The 22,673-nt window shown below is 34.4% G+C and overlaps 2 protein-coding genes across 4 annotated transcripts; both read right to left on the bottom strand.

Annotated features, from left to right (window-relative positions):
• Positions 1 to 10,736: 10,736 nt before the first annotated feature.
• LOC139862829 (general transcription and DNA repair factor IIH subunit TFB5-like) lies at positions 10,737 to 11,834 on the bottom strand. The gene is made up of 3 exons (XM_071851465.1): positions 11,745 to 11,834; positions 11,335 to 11,401; positions 10,737 to 11,205 (listed from the first exon to the last, which is right to left on the bottom strand). The coding sequence occupies exons 2-3, from the start codon at positions 11,370 to 11,372 to the stop codon at positions 11,028 to 11,030; spliced, it is 216 nt and encodes a 71-aa protein (XP_071707566.1). The 5' UTR covers positions 11,373 to 11,401; positions 11,745 to 11,834; the 3' UTR covers positions 10,737 to 11,027.
• A 1,563-nt stretch (positions 11,835 to 13,397) lies between these two features.
• On the bottom strand, positions 13,398 to 22,281 carry LOC139862807 (protein cornichon homolog 4-like). Of its 3 annotated transcripts, none has more exons than XM_071851442.1 (4): positions 22,125 to 22,255; positions 14,462 to 14,627; positions 13,839 to 13,961; positions 13,398 to 13,674 (listed from the first exon to the last, which is right to left on the bottom strand). In XM_071851442.1, exons 1-4 carry the CDS (start codon positions 22,249 to 22,251, stop codon positions 13,638 to 13,640), a joined length of 453 nt encoding a protein of 150 aa, XP_071707543.1. In that variant the 5' UTR covers positions 22,252 to 22,255; the 3' UTR covers positions 13,398 to 13,637. The 3 variants fall into 3 exon arrangements, with proteins under 3 accessions (XP_071707543.1, XP_071707556.1, XP_071707549.1); XM_071851455.1 differs by lacking the exon at positions 22,125 to 22,255 and adding an exon at positions 21,435 to 21,790 and having other exon boundaries at positions 13,400 to 13,674; positions 14,462 to 14,742; XM_071851448.1 differs by having other exon boundaries at positions 13,401 to 13,674; positions 14,462 to 14,643; positions 22,125 to 22,281.
• Between the last annotated feature and the right edge of the window lie 392 nt (positions 22,282 to 22,673).

The raw sequence follows: 22,673 nt of genomic DNA, 5'->3' as shown, positions 1-22,673 counted from the left end.
AATGGTATGAAATATATGTTCCTTTTTAGCCTTATCAATATCCCCACACTTGAGCGTTGCTTGTCCTCAAGCAATACAGTCTTGAAATATAAACACACGAATCACTTCTTTATTCTTCACACTTTGTACATGAGTGATTATGATAGAGCGGTATAAACAATGATAGTAACGATATGGTTCAAAGGTGGGTGTGTCTTTTATAGTTGCCTCGGGTTTAGGTCAACGACACTGCAATCAAATAGCCGATTTACTTTCGGTTTCCAAAGCAAAGTGCACATTTGAAAGGCGGTTTACAGTCCCACATGACTATAAAATTTTAGATCCTTAAGGAAATTGGATCTTTATGAAAACATTTGATCTTTTGAAAATTCATGCTAGATTTTTCCCTAGACAAGTTTTCTGATTTGATCCATCATCGGTGTTGCAAAATATATTTGTGGATCAATATTTTGGCTAAAAAATTTTAGGTTCGTGTAATCCACTGCTATTCCGGTATCGAATAGCACACATCCAGTTTACTTGTTCCGTATATTACCTTTCGGTAAACTACCGTCCGGTTGTAAAGGAAAGCGATGAACAAGAAACTGTTAAGGCAATGTCTAATGACATGCAGATTTTCATGGTCTTTTTTAACGTGTCGGATGCTAGAACTATCCTTGGTAGGAGCAATAGTAAAGATCATCCTATGATTTTTCGGTCTGGCACAAGGTCCTGTCTCCGACCATGCTATGCAACCACCGTTCTTACGGTTGACACCCGATTTGGTTCAGGTGACCTAATGAATTCCAGGTGAATTCCTAGGATTTTACGTTCAATGGTAATGAACGCATTGAAAATGGGTTTTCAGAAAACAAATCAGTTTGTATTTTTGATCAAAATATTTTCTCTTTCAAGCTCGAGTTTAGATATCATTGAATTCCATGAGTTTGAATTCTCAATCTTTAAGGTCAATCTCAAGGATTGAGTAATATCAGTCTTAAAAGCTGATTTTTAATCTTTAAGGAGATTATCCTTTCTGGGGATCTGATTCATTAGTCTTATCAAGCTAATTTGCACGGTGCCCTCCCCATTTTACAAGACAGACCCTCTCATGGTTAGGATAAGTCTGACCACTTGGCGACCCTGTTTGATGCTGAGGTCCGTGGATTTCCTGCTGATTTTAGTGATGACTTTTCTAGGTTTTTCGTCAACCTACAGCTGGTCTGGACGACAACTTCATGACCTAAATCAAGAAGCGCGTTTCTTTTTCGGAAGACTTTACTTCCTTTTAATGATGGAATTGATTCATCGTGTAGATCCATCTTTCTTTCAAAAGTATTATAGTAAATCGGGTAAAACTGATTAGTATTATCCAAAACAAAAGTACCTGCAATAATCTTGTACAAAAATATGTGATAGATAGTTTTTAATTGAATAACTTGGTACATTCTCCCCACACTTAGTTTCTTTCTTTGCCTTTTTATTCTCCTTTATTCCATTTTAAATGAATTCAAGCATTTTAGGTTGTTTTTCAATTTATGTCCTTTCCGAGGTAACGATAATTTCGGTATTATCACCTAGTTTTCACCGTTCATAAATATGTATAAACATGATTTTGACTTCATTTAATTGAAAATTTTTCAAATTTTCACAAAATTTGGCAAATAAACCAAGTATAAACCTGAGAGAATTTATAACCCTTCCCCACACTTAAGATCATGCAATGCCCTCATTTGCATGAAATCAGACTATAATTTAAATTCATGAGGGTGATTAGCGTAGAAAAGTGATTAAAAATACCGAGTTTGTAATTACAAAGCTCGTCGAATGATAGATGGCGCCTCATCGTTCATTCCTTCATTTGTTATATCATATTTGTTGCTTTGCATCTTGTCGTCAAAATTAGTACCTTTTGCTGAACTTTAATGACAGTCTTTGAAAGTGCGTTGTTTTACCCTGTTTTGTACATAAGATAAAATACAAACATATATATATATATATATATATATATATATATATATATATATATATATATATATATATATATATATATATATATATATTTTTTTTTTTTTTTTTGAAGTTTGGTTTATAACCCCACTTTTCAAAAATTTATAAAGTATAATATTTTTGGCATACTTTAAATCAATAAAATTAAAAATAATGATAACAAAATTTGTCGCCCCGCCCTCGGGTAAAGTAATTTCGGCTTAATGACCTAGTCTTCAACTCACGACGAATTTTAGAAATCATTTTTTTCAACTTAATGAATTAAAGTAAATTTTGTTTTTAAAATTCACACAAAACTTAAATTAAAAAAAAAACATATTAATTTTATATAAAACCTACAAAACAAAAATTCAGAATGGAGGGAGAAAACTAGTTCTTTAGTGTCTGCTAGTGGAAAAGACCACTCGGATTCCATTCTCGGAACTACACGAGAACAGAACAACTAACTCTAGATAGCATTTTCTTTTTAGAACACTTGAATCTCCCCACACTTAGGTAGCTGTGGTGTCAAAATTGTGATTAACTTCATCGTCAATTTCTCTTGGTCCATAATCAACTTGCATATCTGTGACTTTCTCTTTAAGCCATTGGTCGGATTCCTGTGTAATATCCACAATTTCAACTAGCTTCACCTTTTCTTTAGGCGATAGATTGGATACTAACCGGTTACATAACTTAAAGTTCCCCTTGGTTATAGCATCGCGAATCCGTTTAATAAGTTTCTTCATTGAACTATTAATAACGGGGTAATTTAATTTCGTATCAACAACGGGGTTCTTTGTTATCATGTCATCATTAGGTGTTACTTCATTTTCCCCACACTTAGGCGTTTTATTATTGTTAAGCACTACCGTTGGAGTTGGTAAAACAACATGGTTCTTACCAATCATTTTTGCTGGTTCAACGGTTTTGGTTGGTGGAGATTTAGACTTTCGAATCATAAAGGTGATCGATTTGTCACCACTACTAAGTGTCATTCTACCGTTTCTTACATCAAAGAACGCCCCGGTGGACGCTAAGAATGGTCGACCTAAAATTAGAGGAATGTTTGGGTCCTCTTCTATGTCAATGACAATGAATTCGACTAGAAAGGTTAAATTACCTACTTGAATGGGTAGGTTGTCAGCAATTCCAACTGGGTGCTTAATGGTTTGATCAAAGAGTCGAACACTCATATCCGTTGGACTTAACTCACCTACTCCTAATCTCTTATATAATGAAAGAGACATAACACTCACACTTACACCTAAATCTGCTAGTGCATTATACATGACACAATCACTAAGTAGACAAGGAACAATAAATTCACCCGGATCACCTATCCTAGGAGGAGGTTTTGGTGGAACTGTCTTCACCGGGTTTATATTTACGGCTTTTGTTTCTTGCACTTTCTTATTCTTTTTCTTCTTCTTCTTTCCAGAGGTATCACAATCTTTATTACCTATCACTTGCTCATACTCAACTCCTTTTCTTGGAAACGGGATTTGTGGTTTGTATGGTGCCACCACTGGCTTTACATACTCGGGTGGTGGTGGTGTAACTTCTTCATTGTTACTCTCATCTAAAACCTTCCCATCTTCTGGTGCTGATTTTTCAGAATTCGTTGAAACCATATTAACATTCTCATTCCGAGGATTTACTTCAGTATTACTCGGTAGCTTTCCTTGTTCCCTCTCACTCATCATGCTAGCAAGAGTACCTACGTGTTTTTCAAGATTCAAAATGGAAGCTTGTTGAGTTCTTAATGACTGATCAAACCTCTCGTTCGTTTGGGTTTGAGATGTAATGAATTGTGTTTGAGATTCAATCAGCTTTGCCATCATTTCTTCTAGATTTGGCTTTTTCTCTTCGGGTTGTTGTGGTGGTTTATACAAACTAGGTCTTTGTTGATTGAAAGTGTTGTTTTGAGTTGGTTGGTTATTTGGACCTTGTTGGTTATACCAGTTGTTGTTTGGTCCATTTGGATTGTAAAGAATGTTTTGATTTCGATTGAAGTTTAGCTTTGGCGGTTGATAATTATTTTGATAATTATTTCCCGGCCTTTGGTTCATGTAGGAAACATTCTCTCGTTGTTCCATGGTCGGTTCAATGTGACAATCTTTCAATAAGTGTGGTCCACCACATTGCTCACAACTGATTCGTATTGCGTGAATATCTTTATTCATCTTTTCCATTCTTCTTTCGAAAGCATCTATTTTTGCGGAAACGGAATCAAAGTCATGGCTAGAATCGGCTCTAGCCACTTTAGATGAACGAAAAATATCTTTTTCTTGGTGCCACTCATGTGAGTGGGAAGCAGTGTTATCAATAATTTTGTAAGCTTCGGTTGCGGTTTTCTTCATAATGGAACCACCAGCTGTTATGTCGATGTCTTTTCGTGTAGCAACATTGACACCTTGGTAAAATATTTGTACTATTTGATAAGTGTCTAAACCATGTTGAGGACATCCTCTCAACATCCTTCCGAATCTTGTCCACGCCTCATATAATGTTTCATTTGGCTTTTGCGCGAACGTAACAATTTCTCCTTGAAGTCTTACGGCTTTGGATGCCGGAAAGAATTGTTTAAGAAATTTTTCAACTAAAACATCCCATGTGTCAATCGCCCCTTCAGGTAACGATTCTAACCAATCTTTGGCTTCTCCCTTTAAAGTCCAGGGAAACAACATGAGATAGATCTGCTCATCTTCCACTTCTCGGATTTTGAATAGTGTACAAATTCTATTAAACGTACGAAGATGTTCGTTTGGGTCTTCATTCGGCGCACCACTGAATTGGCATTGATTAGTCACCATGTGTAGAATTTGTCCTTTGATTTCATAATCTGGAGCATTAACTTCTGGTTTAATAATGGCATGACCTTGGCCCGTGCGTGTAGCTCTCATTCGGTCTTCCATACTTAGAGGTTCTAGATTTTCCATGATTGGAAGTGTTGTATCTGAATCACTAGAGGTTTCTAATTTAATGGTTTCTTTCCTCAACAATCTCTGTTTGAATGATTGGTGGTTCCGGAGGAAAGTTTAATGGTTCGGGATCTACAAACCGTTCCTGAATATTCTCCGGATTCTCAATTGTGAGGTTTGTTTCAAAAACTGGATTATCGGAAATTTGAGTTTGAGGATTTGGTCGACTTGATGAAGATTCTAAAGAAAAATCAACGGCGGCGATATTCGTTAAACGATGTCTTGATCGAGTTACGGGTGGTGAACGTATGACCGGCGGCGAACGTCTTGCTCGGTGCATTCACTGAATATCCTATTAGTTTTTAAAAAGGAAAGAAAAATTATAATAAGTTATCCAATTAATAGACTTTTCTGATTTTGCCCACGTTTCGAATAGCCAAAAGATGCAGCAGAGGGACAGGATTCGTTTGGTCTCAATATAATTGAGTACTGTTTGGCTCCAATAACCCGGTCCACGTACAAATCCAACTATTACTACGAACCAGAAAATTTTGATGTCTATCAATTTAACCACTCAAAATAAATTTTCGTAATTTTAAGAAATTTAGATAAGAAGTAGAAAAAATTCTAAGTCCTAAAAACTAGAATGGCGAGAAATGAGAAAGAAAAAGAGTTCGTCGAAAAAGGTCTAAAAAGAAAAAAAATGGTTGAAAAATAAAAGGTGACGGAAAAATAAAAGAAACTTATAAAAACTTAAAAATACTTTACTAACCTAACCTTATTACTACAACTAACTTAAAATTATAATCGCAAATTGAAATTACTAATTGGAATGATAATTGATACATAGTAAAAGGTGTCTAAAAATATTAAAGCTTACAGGAAAAACTAAATCCCAAATGGAAATAACTTAAAAAAGAAACTAAAACTTAAAAAGGCGTCGCAAAATTCTAAAGCACCTAATACTTAATATAAGGAATAAGCACTTAAGAGAGTTTACGGCAAAGCCTAAAAATCTAAAGTTACTACGGCAAATACTATGTCTAAAAACTAAGTACGAACAATAAAAATATAAAAATTACGCTAAACGATTAAAAAGTACAAAATATTAAAAGAAATAAAAAGTGATAAAAAAATACAATTTTTATTAAAATATTATTTTTATATTAATTATATTAAAGTATTAAGTTTTAAATATAATAAAACTAATTAAAAGTAATTAAAAATAATTAAACTAAAAACTTAATTAGTAATAATAAAAACAAACTAGGTTTTATAATAATAATAATATATTACTCCGCATTAAATGCAGAATTAGGGCAAAGATTGTGGCGTGTCAGAACCATCATGCGAGTCGCATGGGTTCAGGGGAAAAGGTCATGCGAGTCGCATGACCTGCTGAGCCGGTTCAAATGGGGGTTCAAACAACAGGTTCAGTTCGTAATATTTTAAATATTTATTAATTGTATTAATATTTTCTGTTTTATATTTAAAAGATAAATATATATATAATTAAAATAAAACTTAATTTTAAAAACTAAAAATAAACTTAAAATACTTTATAATTTTGTAAAAATAAAAGAAAAACTTAAAAATATATTTAAAATACTTTTTTTTTTTTGGTTTTAATAGATTTTAAATTTTTATATATATATTTTTTTTAATTAAAAATATATATTTATTATAAAAACTAATTAAGACTTAATAAAAAATTTTTATATTGACGTTTCGCTTCGGCGTTCCCCGACAGCGGCGCCAAAAATACTTGATGTTATGCGAGGTGTATATAAAATAGCTTATATTTTACTAGGAAAAACTATTAAATACGATACAATTTTACACAAGATATTTATTTATTTAGAGAATGGATATATTTAAACCTTGCTACAACACTTATAGGCAGTGTACCTAATCGTACAGTAGTGTAGTTTTTAGTAAGTCCGGTTCGTTCCACAGGGAATCTTTTTTAAACAAAGCTCAACGCTATATTAGTTTACTTTTATAAAAATACAAACATATATATAAGTAATATTATTATTATAAAGGGGGGTTTTTACCGTTTAATGACCGGTTTGTCGATTTTAAGACTTTAGTCGCAGTTAAAACCTAATGTAAAATATAAAATAAATACAAGACTTAAATTAAAGCGTAAAGTAAATAACGATAATGAAATTGCGAATAATAAAAGTGCGATAAAATAAAATTGCGATAATTAAAAAGTACGATAATTAAAAGTGCGATTAAATAACAATAAATAAAAGTGCGATAATTAGAAGTGCAATTAAATATAAAATAAAGGAAATTAAATATGAAATAAAAGAATTATGCTTATTTAAACTTCCGTAATCATGATGTTTGACGTGTTGATTTTAGTTTTATACCCATGGGTTAATTGTCCTTTGTCCTGGATTATTTAATATGTCCGTCTGGTTTTTGTCCATAACAGTCCATCAGTCATAAATATAAAGTGCGAGTGTCCTCATCAAATTATTATTATACCCGAAGTTAAATATTCCAACTAATTGGGGATTCGAATTGTAACAAGGTTTTAATACTTTGTTTAATGAATACACCAGGTTATCAACTGCGTGTAAACCAAAGTTTTACTACTTTGTTAACAATTACACCAATTACCCTTAAATGTAATTTCACCCCTGTTTTAATTATTCTAGTGGCTATTAATCCATTCCCGTGTCCGGTTAAATGAACGATTATTCGTACATATAAATACCCCGCCCATCGTGTCCGATCGAGTGTAAATGGTAATTTATAGGGACGCCCAATTGTAAATCTTTATATTAACATTAACAAACTTTCATTTAGTTAAACAAATATAAAGCCCATTAATAGCCCATAGTCTAATTTCCACAAGTGTCGTTCTTTTGTCCAAACCCCAATTATGGTACAAAGCCCAATTACCCAATTTTAGTAATTAGCCCAACATCATGATTACTTCGTTTTAAATAAGCATAATAATAACTTAGCTACGAGACATTAATATAAAAAGGTTGAACATAACTTACAATGATTTAAAAATAGCGTAGCGTTACACGGACAGAATTTCGACTTATACCCTTACAACATTCGCTAACATACCCTTATTATTAGAATTATAATTAAAATTAAAATATAAATTATAAATATAAATATAAATTTTACGTATGAATGAGGAAGAAAAAGATGTGTTTGAGTTCGTGCATAAACTGCCTTTTTATAGGCATTTGGCCAGATTTTTACTGCCATGCGACTCGCATGGGTTTATGCCTATTTGCCATGCGACTCGCATGGCCACGCTGGACAGCTCACATATCTTTTGTCTTCTTGTTCGTCGACATATTTATTAAATATATATAAAATATAAATAATTTTAATAATTATTTATATATTATATTATATTTATGTGCATAGTAGACTAGATATTTTTGGTCCATTGCGTCGGGCGTTTCTTCTTGGCTCGGGTCCCGGTTCCGGATTTTCGGACGTCCTTTCGTACTATTTTATATCGTGTACTTTGCGTTCCGCAACTTGTACTCTTGTCATTTTTAGACGTTCTTCATCAATAATTTGAACCTTTTTATTTGTATCTTGTATATTTGAGCTTTTTGGACCTTTGTGTCTTTAATTCGTCGTTTTCGCCTTTTGTCTTCGCACTTATTTAATATAAACGAATATCACTTGAAAATGGAACAATTGCAACTAAAATCTTGTCTTTCTTGGGGGATAATGGTATGAAATATATGTTCCTTTTTAGCCTTATCAGATATCTTTTAATTACACTAAGCTTTTCGTGCTGATAACGTGTTATAATTCAGTAGGCTTATAACTACCTTTAATGGTTATAAGAACAAAGAGAGAAAAAGAGAGAAGAAGGAGAGAAGAAATATTGATATTGATATTTCAAGAGAAATGGTGCACCTTAAATGGTTACCATACATGTCTATTTATAGTATAAAATATTACTATGCAAGAAATATAATAATAATAAAATTAACATCCAATCTAGATATTTTATAACACAATCTAGATATTTTATAACATTTTAAACTATTATTATGTTTTGAAGTACTGAAGTAGTAATAAAGAAGCAATACCAGGTGGGTTCAAGGAAAGTTTGATAAGGATGTTTTCATAGGCAATTAAATTAAATTATTAATTAAAACTCATTATTATAAGTATAATTTTATATAAAGCCAGGTGGGTTCAAGGAAAGTTTGATAAGGATGTTTTCATAGGCAATTAAATTAAATTATTAATTAAAACTCATTATTATAAGTATAATTTTATATAAAGTTACAATAACCAAATTATGTTTTAGATAAGAAACATATAATTATCACAGTTAGAGATGGGGTGTGTCAAAAGCCTTCATTATTACGATACAAATATTATTATTGTCGTCCTTTTTTCGTTTTTGATCAATTTATAGCTATAAATTTCAACTTCAGCTGCTTTATCAAACACTCATATAAAATACTTCATCCGTCCCATATTAATAGTCCAATATACCATTTTGAGATGTCCCAAATTAATAGTCTAGTTCCATAAATAGAAAAAAATAAGAAGTTCAAGTTATATTTCTCTATGGACTATTAATATGGAATGGATGGAGTAATAAACTTCAACGTCCAATTTCAAAAATTAGCTCTAGTTATAAACTTCAGGTCCTGCTAATTTCGCCCAAATACACCTATAACGGAAAATATCCATTTGAATTTTGACTGGCAGGATCGAATGATAGATTTATTATGTTGGGCCGGTTACTACCTTACGCACCCAATTACCTTACGAACCAAATTATAAGAACAAACCCAATAACAATGATCAAGAATACAAACCCAATAACAATGATCAAGAATATGTTATTTAAGACACTACACTGCAGAACACGATGGTCTAGCCAACGAGTATGATCAAGTAAATTAAAGACTCACCTAGTCGATCCTAGACCACTAACAACGAATAGATAACTTAAGGGTGACTGTCAACTCAACAGTGCGTTAACAATTATCGGAGACTTGACGAAGGCTGAACATTTTTTTATTTTATTTTTTTGCAAAAATAACGAAAACTCATATAAAAACGACTCAACAAGGAATACAAGTAAACAAGGGAAACATAGGAGCTCGCACCTACAAAATAACTAAGCAAACGAAAACTATCTATAAACGAGTCTCCCCAAATAACCCGATAAACATTAAAACAAACAAACAAAAAGAAGACCGAATACAACCCGATAAAAACCGAAAGTAAACCAAACGATCTAAGAGAAATCAACCTCTCGTTCCAGCCCTTTTCAACTTTCCATTAACCGTCTCTTTCAAAATGTTCTTCCCAAACCGATTCTCAATCTTGTAAGACAACACATTGACGAATCCATCCCCCAATTTGCCATCCCCCGCAAAACATGTCATCAATTCATTAAATGCTGAACACTGCTAGTGAAATACTGAAGATTAAAAATTTTATCGACCTCATACTTACCAATAATACATTTATATGCACAAAAATGTTTGGCCACTTGATCTCGTCTTCATTCTTCTTTACTATGAAGCATGGCACCAAGTTGCAAAAATCGCTAATCGGGTAGCAATTATTCGGGACCTTGAAGGGAGTAAGCGGTCGGGGACTAAAATGACTTTGATCGATTTATAAATACTTTGACCGATTATTCCCCAGTAAATCCCCAACCTATGGTGACCGATTCACCGGATGTTGACTGAGTAATCCCGCGTAATCGCTTAGTAATCCCCAAGTCTTAACAGATACAAGTTTGAGTATATGCTGACATTTGCAATAAACATAAAAAAAATGTGACGAAGTAGACGCCGACTAGACATAATGAGAGTACCAGTAACTTCGACGAATGATTCTACAAGCCTACAACATACCAACATACCAAGCAATCAAAGTACCCAACACAAAAGCCTATAAAAACATGTACCGGTCCCCAACACAAGGATAATGTAACTCATCAAACACAAAATTTCATGAAGTATAGGTAAAACGCACGCATCAATACCATATATACATCAATTGTAAGCATTTGAAGATCACAAGTTTTTTGTTCCTTCAAGAAATTGGTTTACAAAGGCATATATATAATAATAATGCAAATTTTAGGGACAACTAAAGTAATCAAGCAGGTTTCTCATAGGTGTTCTTCTCTCTAAACTCCTGAATAGCACTTCTTATCATTCCATCGACATTACTGCTCACAAAAAGATGCGTACCATCAAGAATATGTATGATAAACTTCTGTGACGGTGGCAATGATGCGTTGTAATTGATTATAAATTGAGCCATTGGTATGTCACTGCAATTAGCAGAATGAAAACTTTTATTGTCTCTAATAAAAGGTTGCACATTATAATTTTATAAGTAACATAATACAATAACACGAGTATATTTTTATGAATTTATCTAGAAAAATAAAAAGAGTTACCATGTAATTAGTAACCCTTTGGCTGCATGTACCATCATGTATAAAATTCCAATGTATCAGTAGCTAACTGCAAATGCCAAAATACTCAAAGTTTATGTTACAATATAATCAATATTTACAAAAATTAATAATAGATCATAACCAGAAATAAAGCGACAAATCGTGAATTTGAATGAATAAAGTAGCATTGTAATAAGACTGGAATCTGTAATTTAGGGTTTCATAAAACGGAACAACTGATCATATGCAGATCTTAGAGTACAAAAAGGAAGAAGAAGCAAACTTTAAAAAATTGAGGATCAAAGTTCAAACCCTAGATTGAAATCTATGTTACACATGGCAAATAAATATATTATCCTATATGAAATAGATATAAATTAACGGAGTTTAGATAAATGAATATATCTTACTGCTTGCTTTCGTGGGTAACTGAGATCGATCGATTGAAATGTTGGAGGTGGTACGGGGGTTTGCTCCGGCAGCTCTAACGGAGTATGCTGCTGTTTTTCCTCAATTTGTAGCAGTGGTAGCCTAAATTTTGAGTTACAGAAATGGTCCCTTAACTATTTTATAATATTCTTGTCTAGTCCCATACTACTTTCCTTTTTCAAGATTTTGACATCATTTTAAAAAAGAAACATTTTTTTTATAAAAAGAAAGTTTTCTTCAAATAATTAAACTCAAAAAAATACAAAGAAGGGGTCGAACAAACAAAAAAACTCGTACCAAACAACCAGAACCACCTGAAACAACGAATTATATCGAGATACTAAATGATTTTAGTGAAGAATATTAATTTAGAATTTGTTAATGATATCTCCGATAGGAAAGGGCCTCTCCGGACCAGTGGGTCCTAATTTCGGGTAACAATCAAAATGAAATTGGTAGTTCTTTGAGTTACTAGCGTTTGATCCTTGAAATCAACTAAATCCGAGTCTATTTGAAGGAGATATAACTAAAACGGTGGCATCTCGTAAATTCTGCGAGCCTTCACTATTTTGGTCAAATCTCTTTCATACGAACTCCGTTTTAGTTAATTCAAAAGCCCAAACGTCCGTAACTTATAGGGCTACAAATCCCCACTAGCTACTCAAACTTTTGGAGGGGCGAAGGCCCCCTCCTGCCCTAAGAAAGTTCTGCCCTTGCCTACTGTCGCAACATCTACAACGATACCTTGACCCACATCGAACGTCCCTGTGTTGTTAAAAAGACTGGACATAAGTACTGATTTTTCTTTAATAAATTTTTTAAAAATGTTTAATATATATTATTGTGTAAATATCGTAACCCTATGGTGTTTATAAAAAAATTTAGACACACATTATCCAGTACAAAAAAGATTATGATAAAATACAGGTGTTTATATATGTAAGTCATAAATTCCCTTGTTATTATAATTATAAGTATATCTAAAGTTAATGAGGAAAATTCCCATCAAACTTTTTATCTTTTTTTCAAATGTTTTCTGAAGTGAGACATATAATATATTTGAGTAAAAATTACTCTTTTTTTACCCTATCTGCTTCAGGATTAAGCTCTTTGTACAAATGAACAAAGTCACACAACTAAAAGTCAGTGAAGAAAGATGACAACTTCAAGGTCAACATTCCAGTTTCGGTACTAAGGGGGCACCTGCCCCTAGTGAAATTGTAATTTTAATGCAAATATTTTGGATTTTTTCATTTTACTCATCATGGATTTTTTTTTTTTTTTTGCTCAAAAGTCTCCATATTTTGCCCCCAAAACCTCCATATTTTGTCCAAAAAAAATTGTCACGCTTTTTAAAAAAATTCGCCTCCAGTGAAAAAATTCTTGGTTCCACCACCGTACAGCCAATCCTCAACACCACCAGCACGACAAATCCTCAACACCACCGGCACGACAGGTAACCGAGTAATAGTGATTGGTGAGTTTATATAGTTGGAAGTCAAAGTTCAGGTTCATGTTATTTTACTATTTTTATTATGGGTGGCAAAACGGGTTGGGTAGTAGAAGTTTCTTACTATTGAAAAAATGCTTACATCAACATGATGAACAATATAATCACAACTAATGAGTTAAGAAATAATAAGATAAACCTTATACAGTGAGTTTAAAGAAAATGACAGATGAATCCTATTATGAATCGGAAGAACAACCATTGTTCTGCATTTCTTGAAATAAACATAAACACAAAAAAATATGATAATAATGATACAACAAGCGATAAATAATGTTATAACTGAAAAACTATTGTCACAATCTAAGCCTAAGTATGAAAGGCACTTTCTTTAAACTCCAGTTCATCTCTTTCAGCTTCAACCCTACATTTCATCGTCTTCCAACGCATTATAGATCATCCTATAATGAACAAAAAAGAATAATAAGGTACAGCTTTAGGATTCAAACAACTACCTGGGTTCCATTTCAACAGTTTGATATAAACTCATGAAATGGATTACAAGCTAAAGAAGCCAGACATATACAATGACTGCAAATTAAAAATGTGTGTATCACGTAATTACCAAAACAAGGTGATGAAGAGAAGAAATATAAGATATCCGAGTTTGAAAAGTCTTTGCTTCTTTTCCCAATTGAGCTGGTTAAATATCTCTGTCACGTCCACAAGGTGTTGATTCCGAGTGTACCTAGTAACATAAGTTTAGACATTATTGTTAACTTTCATCAAATTTAAAAAGATATTACACCATCATTAAACAAATTGTACATATCCTTTTTCTAAACCATCTTCAATAAATTAACCAAACACTAAAAATGGTGTGAAATTATCTTTTTTTTTGCATTTTAAACAAGGTGCAACACTATTCACCATACCTAATTTTTAACAATTTACTTTTATTAATAACGAACATATAAATTAAAACAACCTAATTATACCAATACTCTTTTATGGAGTACTGTAGGGATGAGCAAAAATATCAAAAGACCGAAACAGTACCGAAACCAAACCGGTACCAGTATTGAAAACCGAATGATGGCATTGATATGGAACCACATATTCAGTATTAGTATAGTTACTAATGTAATTGAACATTTTAAAATCATATGCATAGATGATGATTCAAGAAACACCTTATGCTAAAAGAATCTAAAATAATAGACATAATGAGATGTAAAGAAGACTTACAATCTCACGTTGTAGTAAAGGTATGGCAAAGAAAGAAGGAACATCATCCAATGCCCCGTCAAAAGATATATCAAGCACAAAACGCCTTGAGTAATAAATTCAGGTAATATCACAAAGTTTATCCGAGATGCAGAGTCGTACGGGTTAATGTAATCAAACTCTAAATCTGCAAAGCACATAAGCTGCATCATAAACAAATTTAAGGTCAAAACTGTTCTTAACCCTATAAATTAGTTAAATATGAAGCGAAAGTCAACACTCTAGTGCAGTTCATACTCAACCTAATGAATATACTAAAAAGATGCAAAAGTCAAAAGATGCTCTCAACTCTTCCCACGAGGTTAACCGGTAACGTATTCTTTTCTTTTTCAACCCACCTTTTTCTCTACCGGAATCTTCATCTTCACCCTTTCTGTAACTTTCCACCACCACTTCCTTGTTTCCATCCACCGCATATTTCAATTTCTGCTTCTAATTTAAATTAAAGTTCATCAAAAAAAAAAAAAAAAAAAAAAAAAAATTAATTAGGAAAATATGAACCGTCTTCTCTCCAACACCTACCCTCCCATCCCAACGTCACCATTTACGCCGGCAACCCTAAAAGGGTTCCGGCAACCACAATCAGACCACTTTCCCGATCGTACTTGCGTTAATCCACACTATAATCAAACAAATAATCACAATCACACCAACAATACATCGAATCACATCCCAAACCCTAATATTGATTGTGAAGATGGCTGGAAAACGGTGCAAAGAAGGCATAAAAATAATAAACCTGCACCATCGCCGACTACAAAAGCAAGAAATCTAGTTCGTAAATTCGGCGGTGGAAACTACAATCGACCTGGTACTCATCAACAGTGGGTTCCCAAATCCAATACTACCAACGATTTGAATTCCAACGGGTCATACCATGCCACTTACCCCAATAATATACCGTTGAAACATGGACCGTCAGTGGATATCTCTGCAAACTCGAGTCATCAAGCCAAAGATAAATCGCATCATCAAGCAAAAGACAATGTAACATCTATCATGTTCTTTGGCTTTCCTGACCATTGGAACAAATTGGAACTTCGCATCTTTTTAAGTAGATATGGTAAGCTCATTGACATCTTCATTCCTATGTTCAAAAGATTAAAAAATGGTAACAGGTTTGGATTTGCAAGATTCAGCGATGTACAAGATATTGAATTCCTGTTAAAAAGGCTTTGTTCTATTAACCTTGGCAACGGTTGGTTTCGAGCTTTTAAAGCTCACGATCGAAACCAGAATGGAACTAGTGACAAACCTGAACCGGTGAAACAACACACTTCTGAAACATTAAACAATAAGAAGGATGTGTTGACGCAACAAAATCATGGCAGGTTGGATGGAAGATCTTTCAATGATGTGGTAACCAATAAGGAGAAACCTTCAACCGTTAAACAAACATTACAAAACATGGGTTGGTTCAATAGATGGGACTGTAATGGCAAATTTCGAGTTGTCTCTGTAGATGATAAAGACATTAATGTAGATCTTCTCAAGAAAGCTATAATAGGTACTATCTCCAAATTCGAATATCTTGAGCATATAATGTTTTTATGTGATATGGAAAATTTACATAATGTCGAGGTCAAATACCTTGGCGGTATGGAAGTCATGATTATTTTCGAATCCATTGAGCAAGCTAATTCTATCATTAATGCAAAGAACCATTGCATTCATAAGTGGATGTCAAATATCCGAAAATGGGATGCAAATCATATGTCCCAGGGGAGGATAACGTGGTTAAACATTACGGGAATTCCGGTTCAATTTTGGAATGAAAAAACATTCAAATCTATTGCCGAATGGTGGGGACAACCATTAGATTTTGTCAATTGTTCCCTTAATGGTAATCAAAACTTAGTAGTTGGAAAAGTGCTGGTGAAACTACCAGATGTCCATTTAGTTCATGATATTGTTCGAGTAACTTCAAATAGTTCGATTTTTTTTGCCTATGTCTCAGAAGAAGTGAATAGGATATTTGAAATTGACACCTCATATGATCATGATGAGAATGATGGAACTGAGGGAATCTCGGAGTCTGATGATCAGAAATCGATGAATACCGAGAATGAAGAGGTCCCAGATTTTTTCGAGGAGATGATGTCGAGTCACATACGTCGTACAGGAAAAGAAGACGACTTAGATGATCTTAACTCTAAATGTTGGGTTTCGGATAGTAATTTTGCTGATACCAACTCAGATGCAAATAATGCATCAGATAATGTTAAGGTTCACGAAGTCGAAACGAATGGTGAAAGTAAAACGACTAAGACCAACAACCTGCAGGATAAAACAACTGGGCAATCCAAAAGATCAGTAAAGCCCACTGCTGATGGGGCTGACTTGTTCTGTCAGCAGCCTGTCATTGAGCAAATCGTTGATAATATTGGGCCGTTTCCTGAGCCAGATCCCAGGCCCAAAATTAATCCAATTAATATTGATGATGGGCCGCCAAGTATCCCAAACTTCACACCCGACACTGAATATGTTCCGTATAATCGAATTAACCAACCGAATGATGCATCAAATATTGCGGTTAATCCTAGTACTGTTGGGACGGATTTAGATCAAGGAAAGTCGAATAATTTTAGGGATGTTGAAGATCCTAAAGGTCCAACACAGGGTGATGAAAGTGATAAAGGTACAAAGATAAAGGGTAAGAAGAGGATAAAAAAACCTCCGATCATTCCTGGTGCGAAAACAGTGGTGACTAAGGAAACATCGATCTCCAGTAGCAGTGTTGGGTTGCAAGAGTTCGCGAATGAAATTGGATTAGATTGGGTCGAGACTGCTCCGGAGAGTTAATCTCCGCACTGTAAGTCGTTTTCTCATTCTTTATTTATAATTATTTATGATGAAGATCATTTCATTAAATGTACGTGGTCTCGGGAAGATTGGGGAAGATACTATTAATTGGGTAAAGGACCTAATCCGTATTCATAATCCTGACATTTTTGCAATTCAAGAATCTAAACGTAAAAAGTTAAATGATGGGCTCATTGAAATTATATGGGGAAATAATAATTTTGAGTATGTTTACAAACCTGCGGTGGGTTTTTCGGGTGGTACTATCCTTATTTGGAATCCTTCAAAATTTATTGTTTCTCAAGTGGTTGAACAAGAGTTCTTTTTAGCTATCAAAGGGCGGTGGGTGGGTAAAACTTCGGATTCCATTATTATTAATGTTTACGGGCCCTACACTGATAACCTTAAACAAAAGTTTTGGGAAAGTCTTGAAAGTACAATGCAGGTCGATGTTGATGATTGGATTATTTGTGGTGATTTTAACGAAGTAAGAAGAGAATCGGAATGCAAGAATCGTGTCTTTGTTGAAAGCAGGGCAAAAATGTTCAATGAATTTATTGATAAATCTAATCTAATCGAGATTCCGTTAGGAGGTTTGAAGTTCACCAGAATAAGTGATGATGGGCTTAAATATAGCAAACTTGATCGGTTTTTGGTCTCGGAAGCTTGTATAACTAGGTGGGTTGATATCGCTGCATGTACTTTAGATCGAAAACATTCTGATCATTGTCCTATTATTTTAAAAGCGTGTGCTAACGACTTTGGGCCAAGACCAACACGTGTTTTTAATAATTGGTTCGAGGATGTGGAATGTGAAGAAATAATTAAGGACGCTTGGAAATTGGCTACTACAAACCCCCGAGCTGATTGTATTGTTAGGGACAAACTCAAAAAGATTAAACTGGTGCTAAAAGAAAAATGTAATCCAAAATACAACACTCTCAACATCGAGATTGAGAACTTGCAAAAAGAGGTAGCTAAGTGGGAAAACCTCCTAGGTTCACGTGATTTAACGGAGTCAGAAATTTTGGTTTGGCTTGACACAAGGAAGAAGTGGTTTGAAAAAGATAAACAGAAAGCCGAAATCCTAAAACAGAAATCTAGACTTAAGTGGGCTACGGATGGGGATGAAAATAGCAAATACTTTCATTCGTGTATAAAAAGGCGACAAAACAAAAACAATATTCGTGGAATTAACTTGAATGGCTTGTGGGTTGAAGATCCGGACACAATTAAATTGGAAGCTTTCAAACACTTCCAAGAAAGATTCAGGAAGACAAATGCAAGAAGGTGTAAAATTCGGGGTCCTCTTGAAAAACGCCTCACCTCAGAGGAAGCAAATCACCTCGAAACACCTTTTACCCTTGTTGAAATTTTTAATGCCATTACCGAATGTGGAGGGGATAAGGCACCGGGTCCTGACGGGTTCAATATGAACTTTTTTGTTAAATTTTGGGATGTAGTTAAAGAAGATATTCTTGTATTTTTTAATCGTTTTTGGGATTCGGGGGTAATATCCAATGGTTGTAACTCATCTTTCATTGCTTTAATTCCAAAAAAGAATGATCCACAAGGTTTTGGCGACTACCGTCCGATTAGTCTTATTGGGTGTTTGTATAAAATTTTGTCCAAAGTACTGACAAAGAGGCTTCAGGCAGTCATCTCTTCGGTTATCGGGTTCGAACAAAGTGCATACATCAAAAATCGTTACATTCTTGATGGTATCTTAATCGCCAATGAAGCATTACATGATATGAAAGCTACCAAACGTAAAGGTTTTCTATTTAAAGTCGACTTTGAGAAGGCTTTTGATAGTATTAATTGGGACTTCTTGTTCGAGATCATGAAGCTAATGGGATTTGGTTCTAGATGGATCAAATGGATCAAAGCATGTCTTTCTTCGGCATCTATCTCCATATTGATTAACGGTTCGCCTACAAAAGAATTCAAACTTCAAAGAGGGGTACGGCAAGGAGATCCACTATCTCCTTACCTTTTCATCATGGCGGCCGAGGGACTAAATTATCTTACGAAAACAGCGGCTACTTCAAACTGGTTCTTTGGGCTTCGGTTTGGTCGAGAAAACATCCATCTAACCCACTTACAATACGCAGACGACACCTTGTTTTTTGGGGAATGGAACAAGAGGAACGCGCGTAACCTCATGAAGATACTTAAGTGCTTCGAAGCAACTTCGGGTCTAAAAGTAAATTTTCATAAAAGTTGTGTGTACGGGCTCGGGGTATCTAGTTCAGAAACAAGTGCTATGGCCGAATGGCTTGGCTGCGCGGCAGGTACATTACCGATTACCTATCTTGGCCTTCCGATCGGATCATCAATGAAGAATGCAAAAGACTGGGAATCGGTTTTTGAAAAGTTCGGAAAAAAACTAGCGGACTGGAAGGCTAAATCTCTATCATACGGCGGGCGACTTACTCTCATCAAATCGGTATTATCTAGTCTACCCCTTAACTTTTTTTCACTTTTTAAAGCTCCTAAATGTGTCATAAACAAATTAGAAAGCTTAAGACGTCGTTTTTTTTGGGGCGGGTCGAGTGATGTGTCGAAAATGTCTTGGATAAAATGGGATACATGTTTATTACCACGGGAATTTGGGGGGCTTGATATTGGACCACTTGTGATTAAAAATCAAGCGTTACTAGGAAAATGGTGGTGGAGATTCAAAAAGGAAAACAATTCTTTATGGGTTAAATTAATTCAAAGCATTTACGGGGACGATGGTGGGTTAAGCACGGCTTTTAATCCGGCTGCGAATCGCACCCGGTCCACTTGGTCATCTATTGTGAAGGTCGGCATTAGTCTTAACAATTTAGATGTACCTTTTGCTCAATCTTTTAAAAAACGTATTGTTGATGGATCACAAACTGAATTTTGGAATGTTGCTTGGCTTGATAATTACTTATTAAAAGATAAATATAATAGACTTTTTCGCCTTGACATGAACCAAAATGCGACCATTCGGGAACGGGTTCGTTGGGAAAATAACTGTATCTCTTTTAATTGGTGTTGGTCTCGTGACATCTCGGGGAGATTGCAAGGGGACCTCACCAATATTACTAACAGCTTATCTAGTTTTGTAACTTGTAGCTCAGGTAGGGAGGAATGGATATGGACCTTAAGCCCTAATGGATTGTTCTCTGTTAACGCGCTTACGAAACTTTTGACGAAAGCCTCGCTGAATTCTGGACCCTTTCCTGCTCGCACCTTACGAAACTACCTCGTTCCATTAAAGGTAGAGCTCTTTGTATGGCGGGCGAGACAACTTCATCTTCCAACTAGGATTGAACTTGAAAAGCGGGGCATGGACCTAGGAACGGTTCGATGTCCACTTTGTGATAATGATCTCGAGACGGTGGAACACTCGCTTTTTCGGTGCAATGTTGCTTTTGAAACTTGGATTAAGATTTACAATTGGTGGAATATTGGCCCGCTACCTTCTCTTACCATGACTGATGCTTTCCTTGGTCATGGAATTTCGTTTTGCTCACCTGGTGGCAGGCAAATGTGGCAAGCTGTCGAATGGATTACGGGATATTTGATTTGGAAATATAGAAATGTTTGCACCTTCACTAAGTCTAAACCTAATTGTGATCTTATTTTCAAGGAAATACAGTTGAAGACTTTTGAATGGATCTCTAATAGAAATAAAAAGTCATCGCTTGATTGGGATCTTTGGATCTCTAATCCTCGGGATTGCGATTCAAATGCCATAGCATCTAGGAGGACTGGTATTGGCTAATAGATATTCCACCTGTAGGTTTTTTGCCCCACTCCTGGAGTAGTCGTTTTGGACGGGGAGAAATTGGGGTTGTCCGAAGTGCTTTGTCGTTGCATTGCCAACACTGTGCTTCGGGCCGTCCCAGCTTGTCGTTTCAAGTTAAATCCCCCCCTTAACGATAATGAACGGACTACGGCGTTTTCCTACGTGCTTCGGTGGAATTATCTCTGCTAAAGTTCTTTACTCTCGTTTTGGTTCTCGCTTCTCGTTTTTTGGATTATCCTATATGTATATTTCATCGTTTTGTTGATTGACTGTAACTTGTATATTGTTTCCTATATTAATAATATATACTATCTTTTTGCCGTTAAAAAAAAAAAAAAAAAAAAAAACCTAATGAATATACTTAAACCATCATAATTTCATCTTTTAGAAACTTCACATATATATTTACAACTCGCCACCCTGTAGCATGATATTGTCTGCTTTGCCACATGCTCACGGTTTTGTTTTGCCCCCAAAACGCGTCATACTAGGAGAGGTATCCACATCCTTATAAGGCATGCTTCGTTCCCTCTCCAACCAATGTGGGACGAATGTCACACTCATCTATTCAACAGTTGTTTCTCTACCATTATACGTATCTTTTCAATTCATATAAAACCTTTATCAAGAAAGAATACAGATGTAAACACTTCAGCTTGAAACAATCAAACAAAATGCTTTCTTTAGTTTCCACAATGCAAAAACACAAATTCGTACAAAGTGCTCTTATGTAACAATTCAATATTCCACAAAGAAACAATTATTTTAAAGATCAAAACTTTGCCTATTTTCCTGCAATGTGAAAACAATTAAAACAGGAAACATACATGGCCTACGCATACATCGAATTTCAAAACCCTAATTACAAATTCCAATAAAAGAAATCTTAATATCGTCAATTGACAAAATCAAAGGGCTTAATTGATTGATAATTAGGTCGATCGATAAAAAAGATTAAAACTTGGTAAGGAATTAAACGAGTTACAGATCATAATTTACAAAATGGAACAAATTAAGGTAAACATATAAGAAATGAACCTGATAAACAACGACAACAAGGAGAGCTATGAGGATGAAGAAGAACAGTAGCCATGCAAGTATCTCCCCCATCTCTCACTTCTTTTTCTTCCGTATGTAACGACTCTCGTATATAGATACAGCACATTCTGTATCTATCTATCCATATCAGTGCTATTTATTTATTTATTTTTTATATATAAAAAAAAATTGGCAATAGAATAAAGGAATCATACAAAACCCTCACTTGACATTTTACACCCTGTACTTTATTTAAGTGATTCTGTTCGGTTTGATTCCCTTTACGAAGTAGTACCAACCTTTTTTTTTTTTTTTTTTTTTTTTTTTTTAAACAGGAATTTAAATAAAAAAATCATAAATATTTAAAGATGTGTTTTTGATAAATCCACTCACTTTATGCATTGACAAATTATATAGTACAATCTATTAATGTATAATATTTTTGATAAATCCACTCACTTTATGCATTTGACAAATTATACAGTACAAGTACAATCTGTTAATATATAAGAAAGGGAAAACCTTCTCTACTCTTTGGAGTGTTTTACT

The sequence above is a fragment of the Rutidosis leptorrhynchoides genome, chromosome 1 (genome assembly GCF_046630445.1).
Source record: "Rutidosis leptorrhynchoides isolate AG116_Rl617_1_P2 chromosome 1, CSIRO_AGI_Rlap_v1, whole genome shotgun sequence".
Lineage (NCBI taxonomy): Eukaryota > Viridiplantae > Streptophyta > Magnoliopsida > Asterales > Asteraceae > Rutidosis > Rutidosis leptorrhynchoides.
The sequence above is the reverse complement of the archived record's forward strand: the minus strand, read 5'-3'. Positions and strand labels throughout refer to the sequence as shown.

What these genes read in the sequence shown, in the direction of transcription:
- LOC139862829 (XM_071851465.1), bottom strand. Translation starts at nt 11,372, where the DNA reads ATGATGGTACATGCAGCCAAAGGGTTACTAATTACATG. An exon ending in AAAGGGTTACTAATTACATG is followed by an intron (nt 11,206 to 11,334) that starts GTAACTCTTTTT and finishes TGCTAATTGCAG; the next exon opens with TGACATACCAATGGCTCAAT.
- LOC139862807 (XM_071851442.1), bottom strand. Translation starts at nt 22,251, where the DNA reads ATGTGCTGTATCTATATACGAGAGTCGTTACATACGGAAGAAAAAGAA. An exon ending in TTGTTGTCGTTGTTTATCAG is followed by an intron (nt 14,628 to 22,124) that starts GTTCATTTCTTA and finishes TGTGCTTTGCAG; the next exon opens with ATTTAGAGTTTGATTACATT. An exon ending in CTCTTCATCACCTTGTTTTG is followed by an intron (nt 13,675 to 13,838) that starts GTAATTACGTGA and finishes TGTTCATTATAG; the next exon opens with GATGATCTATAATGCGTTGG.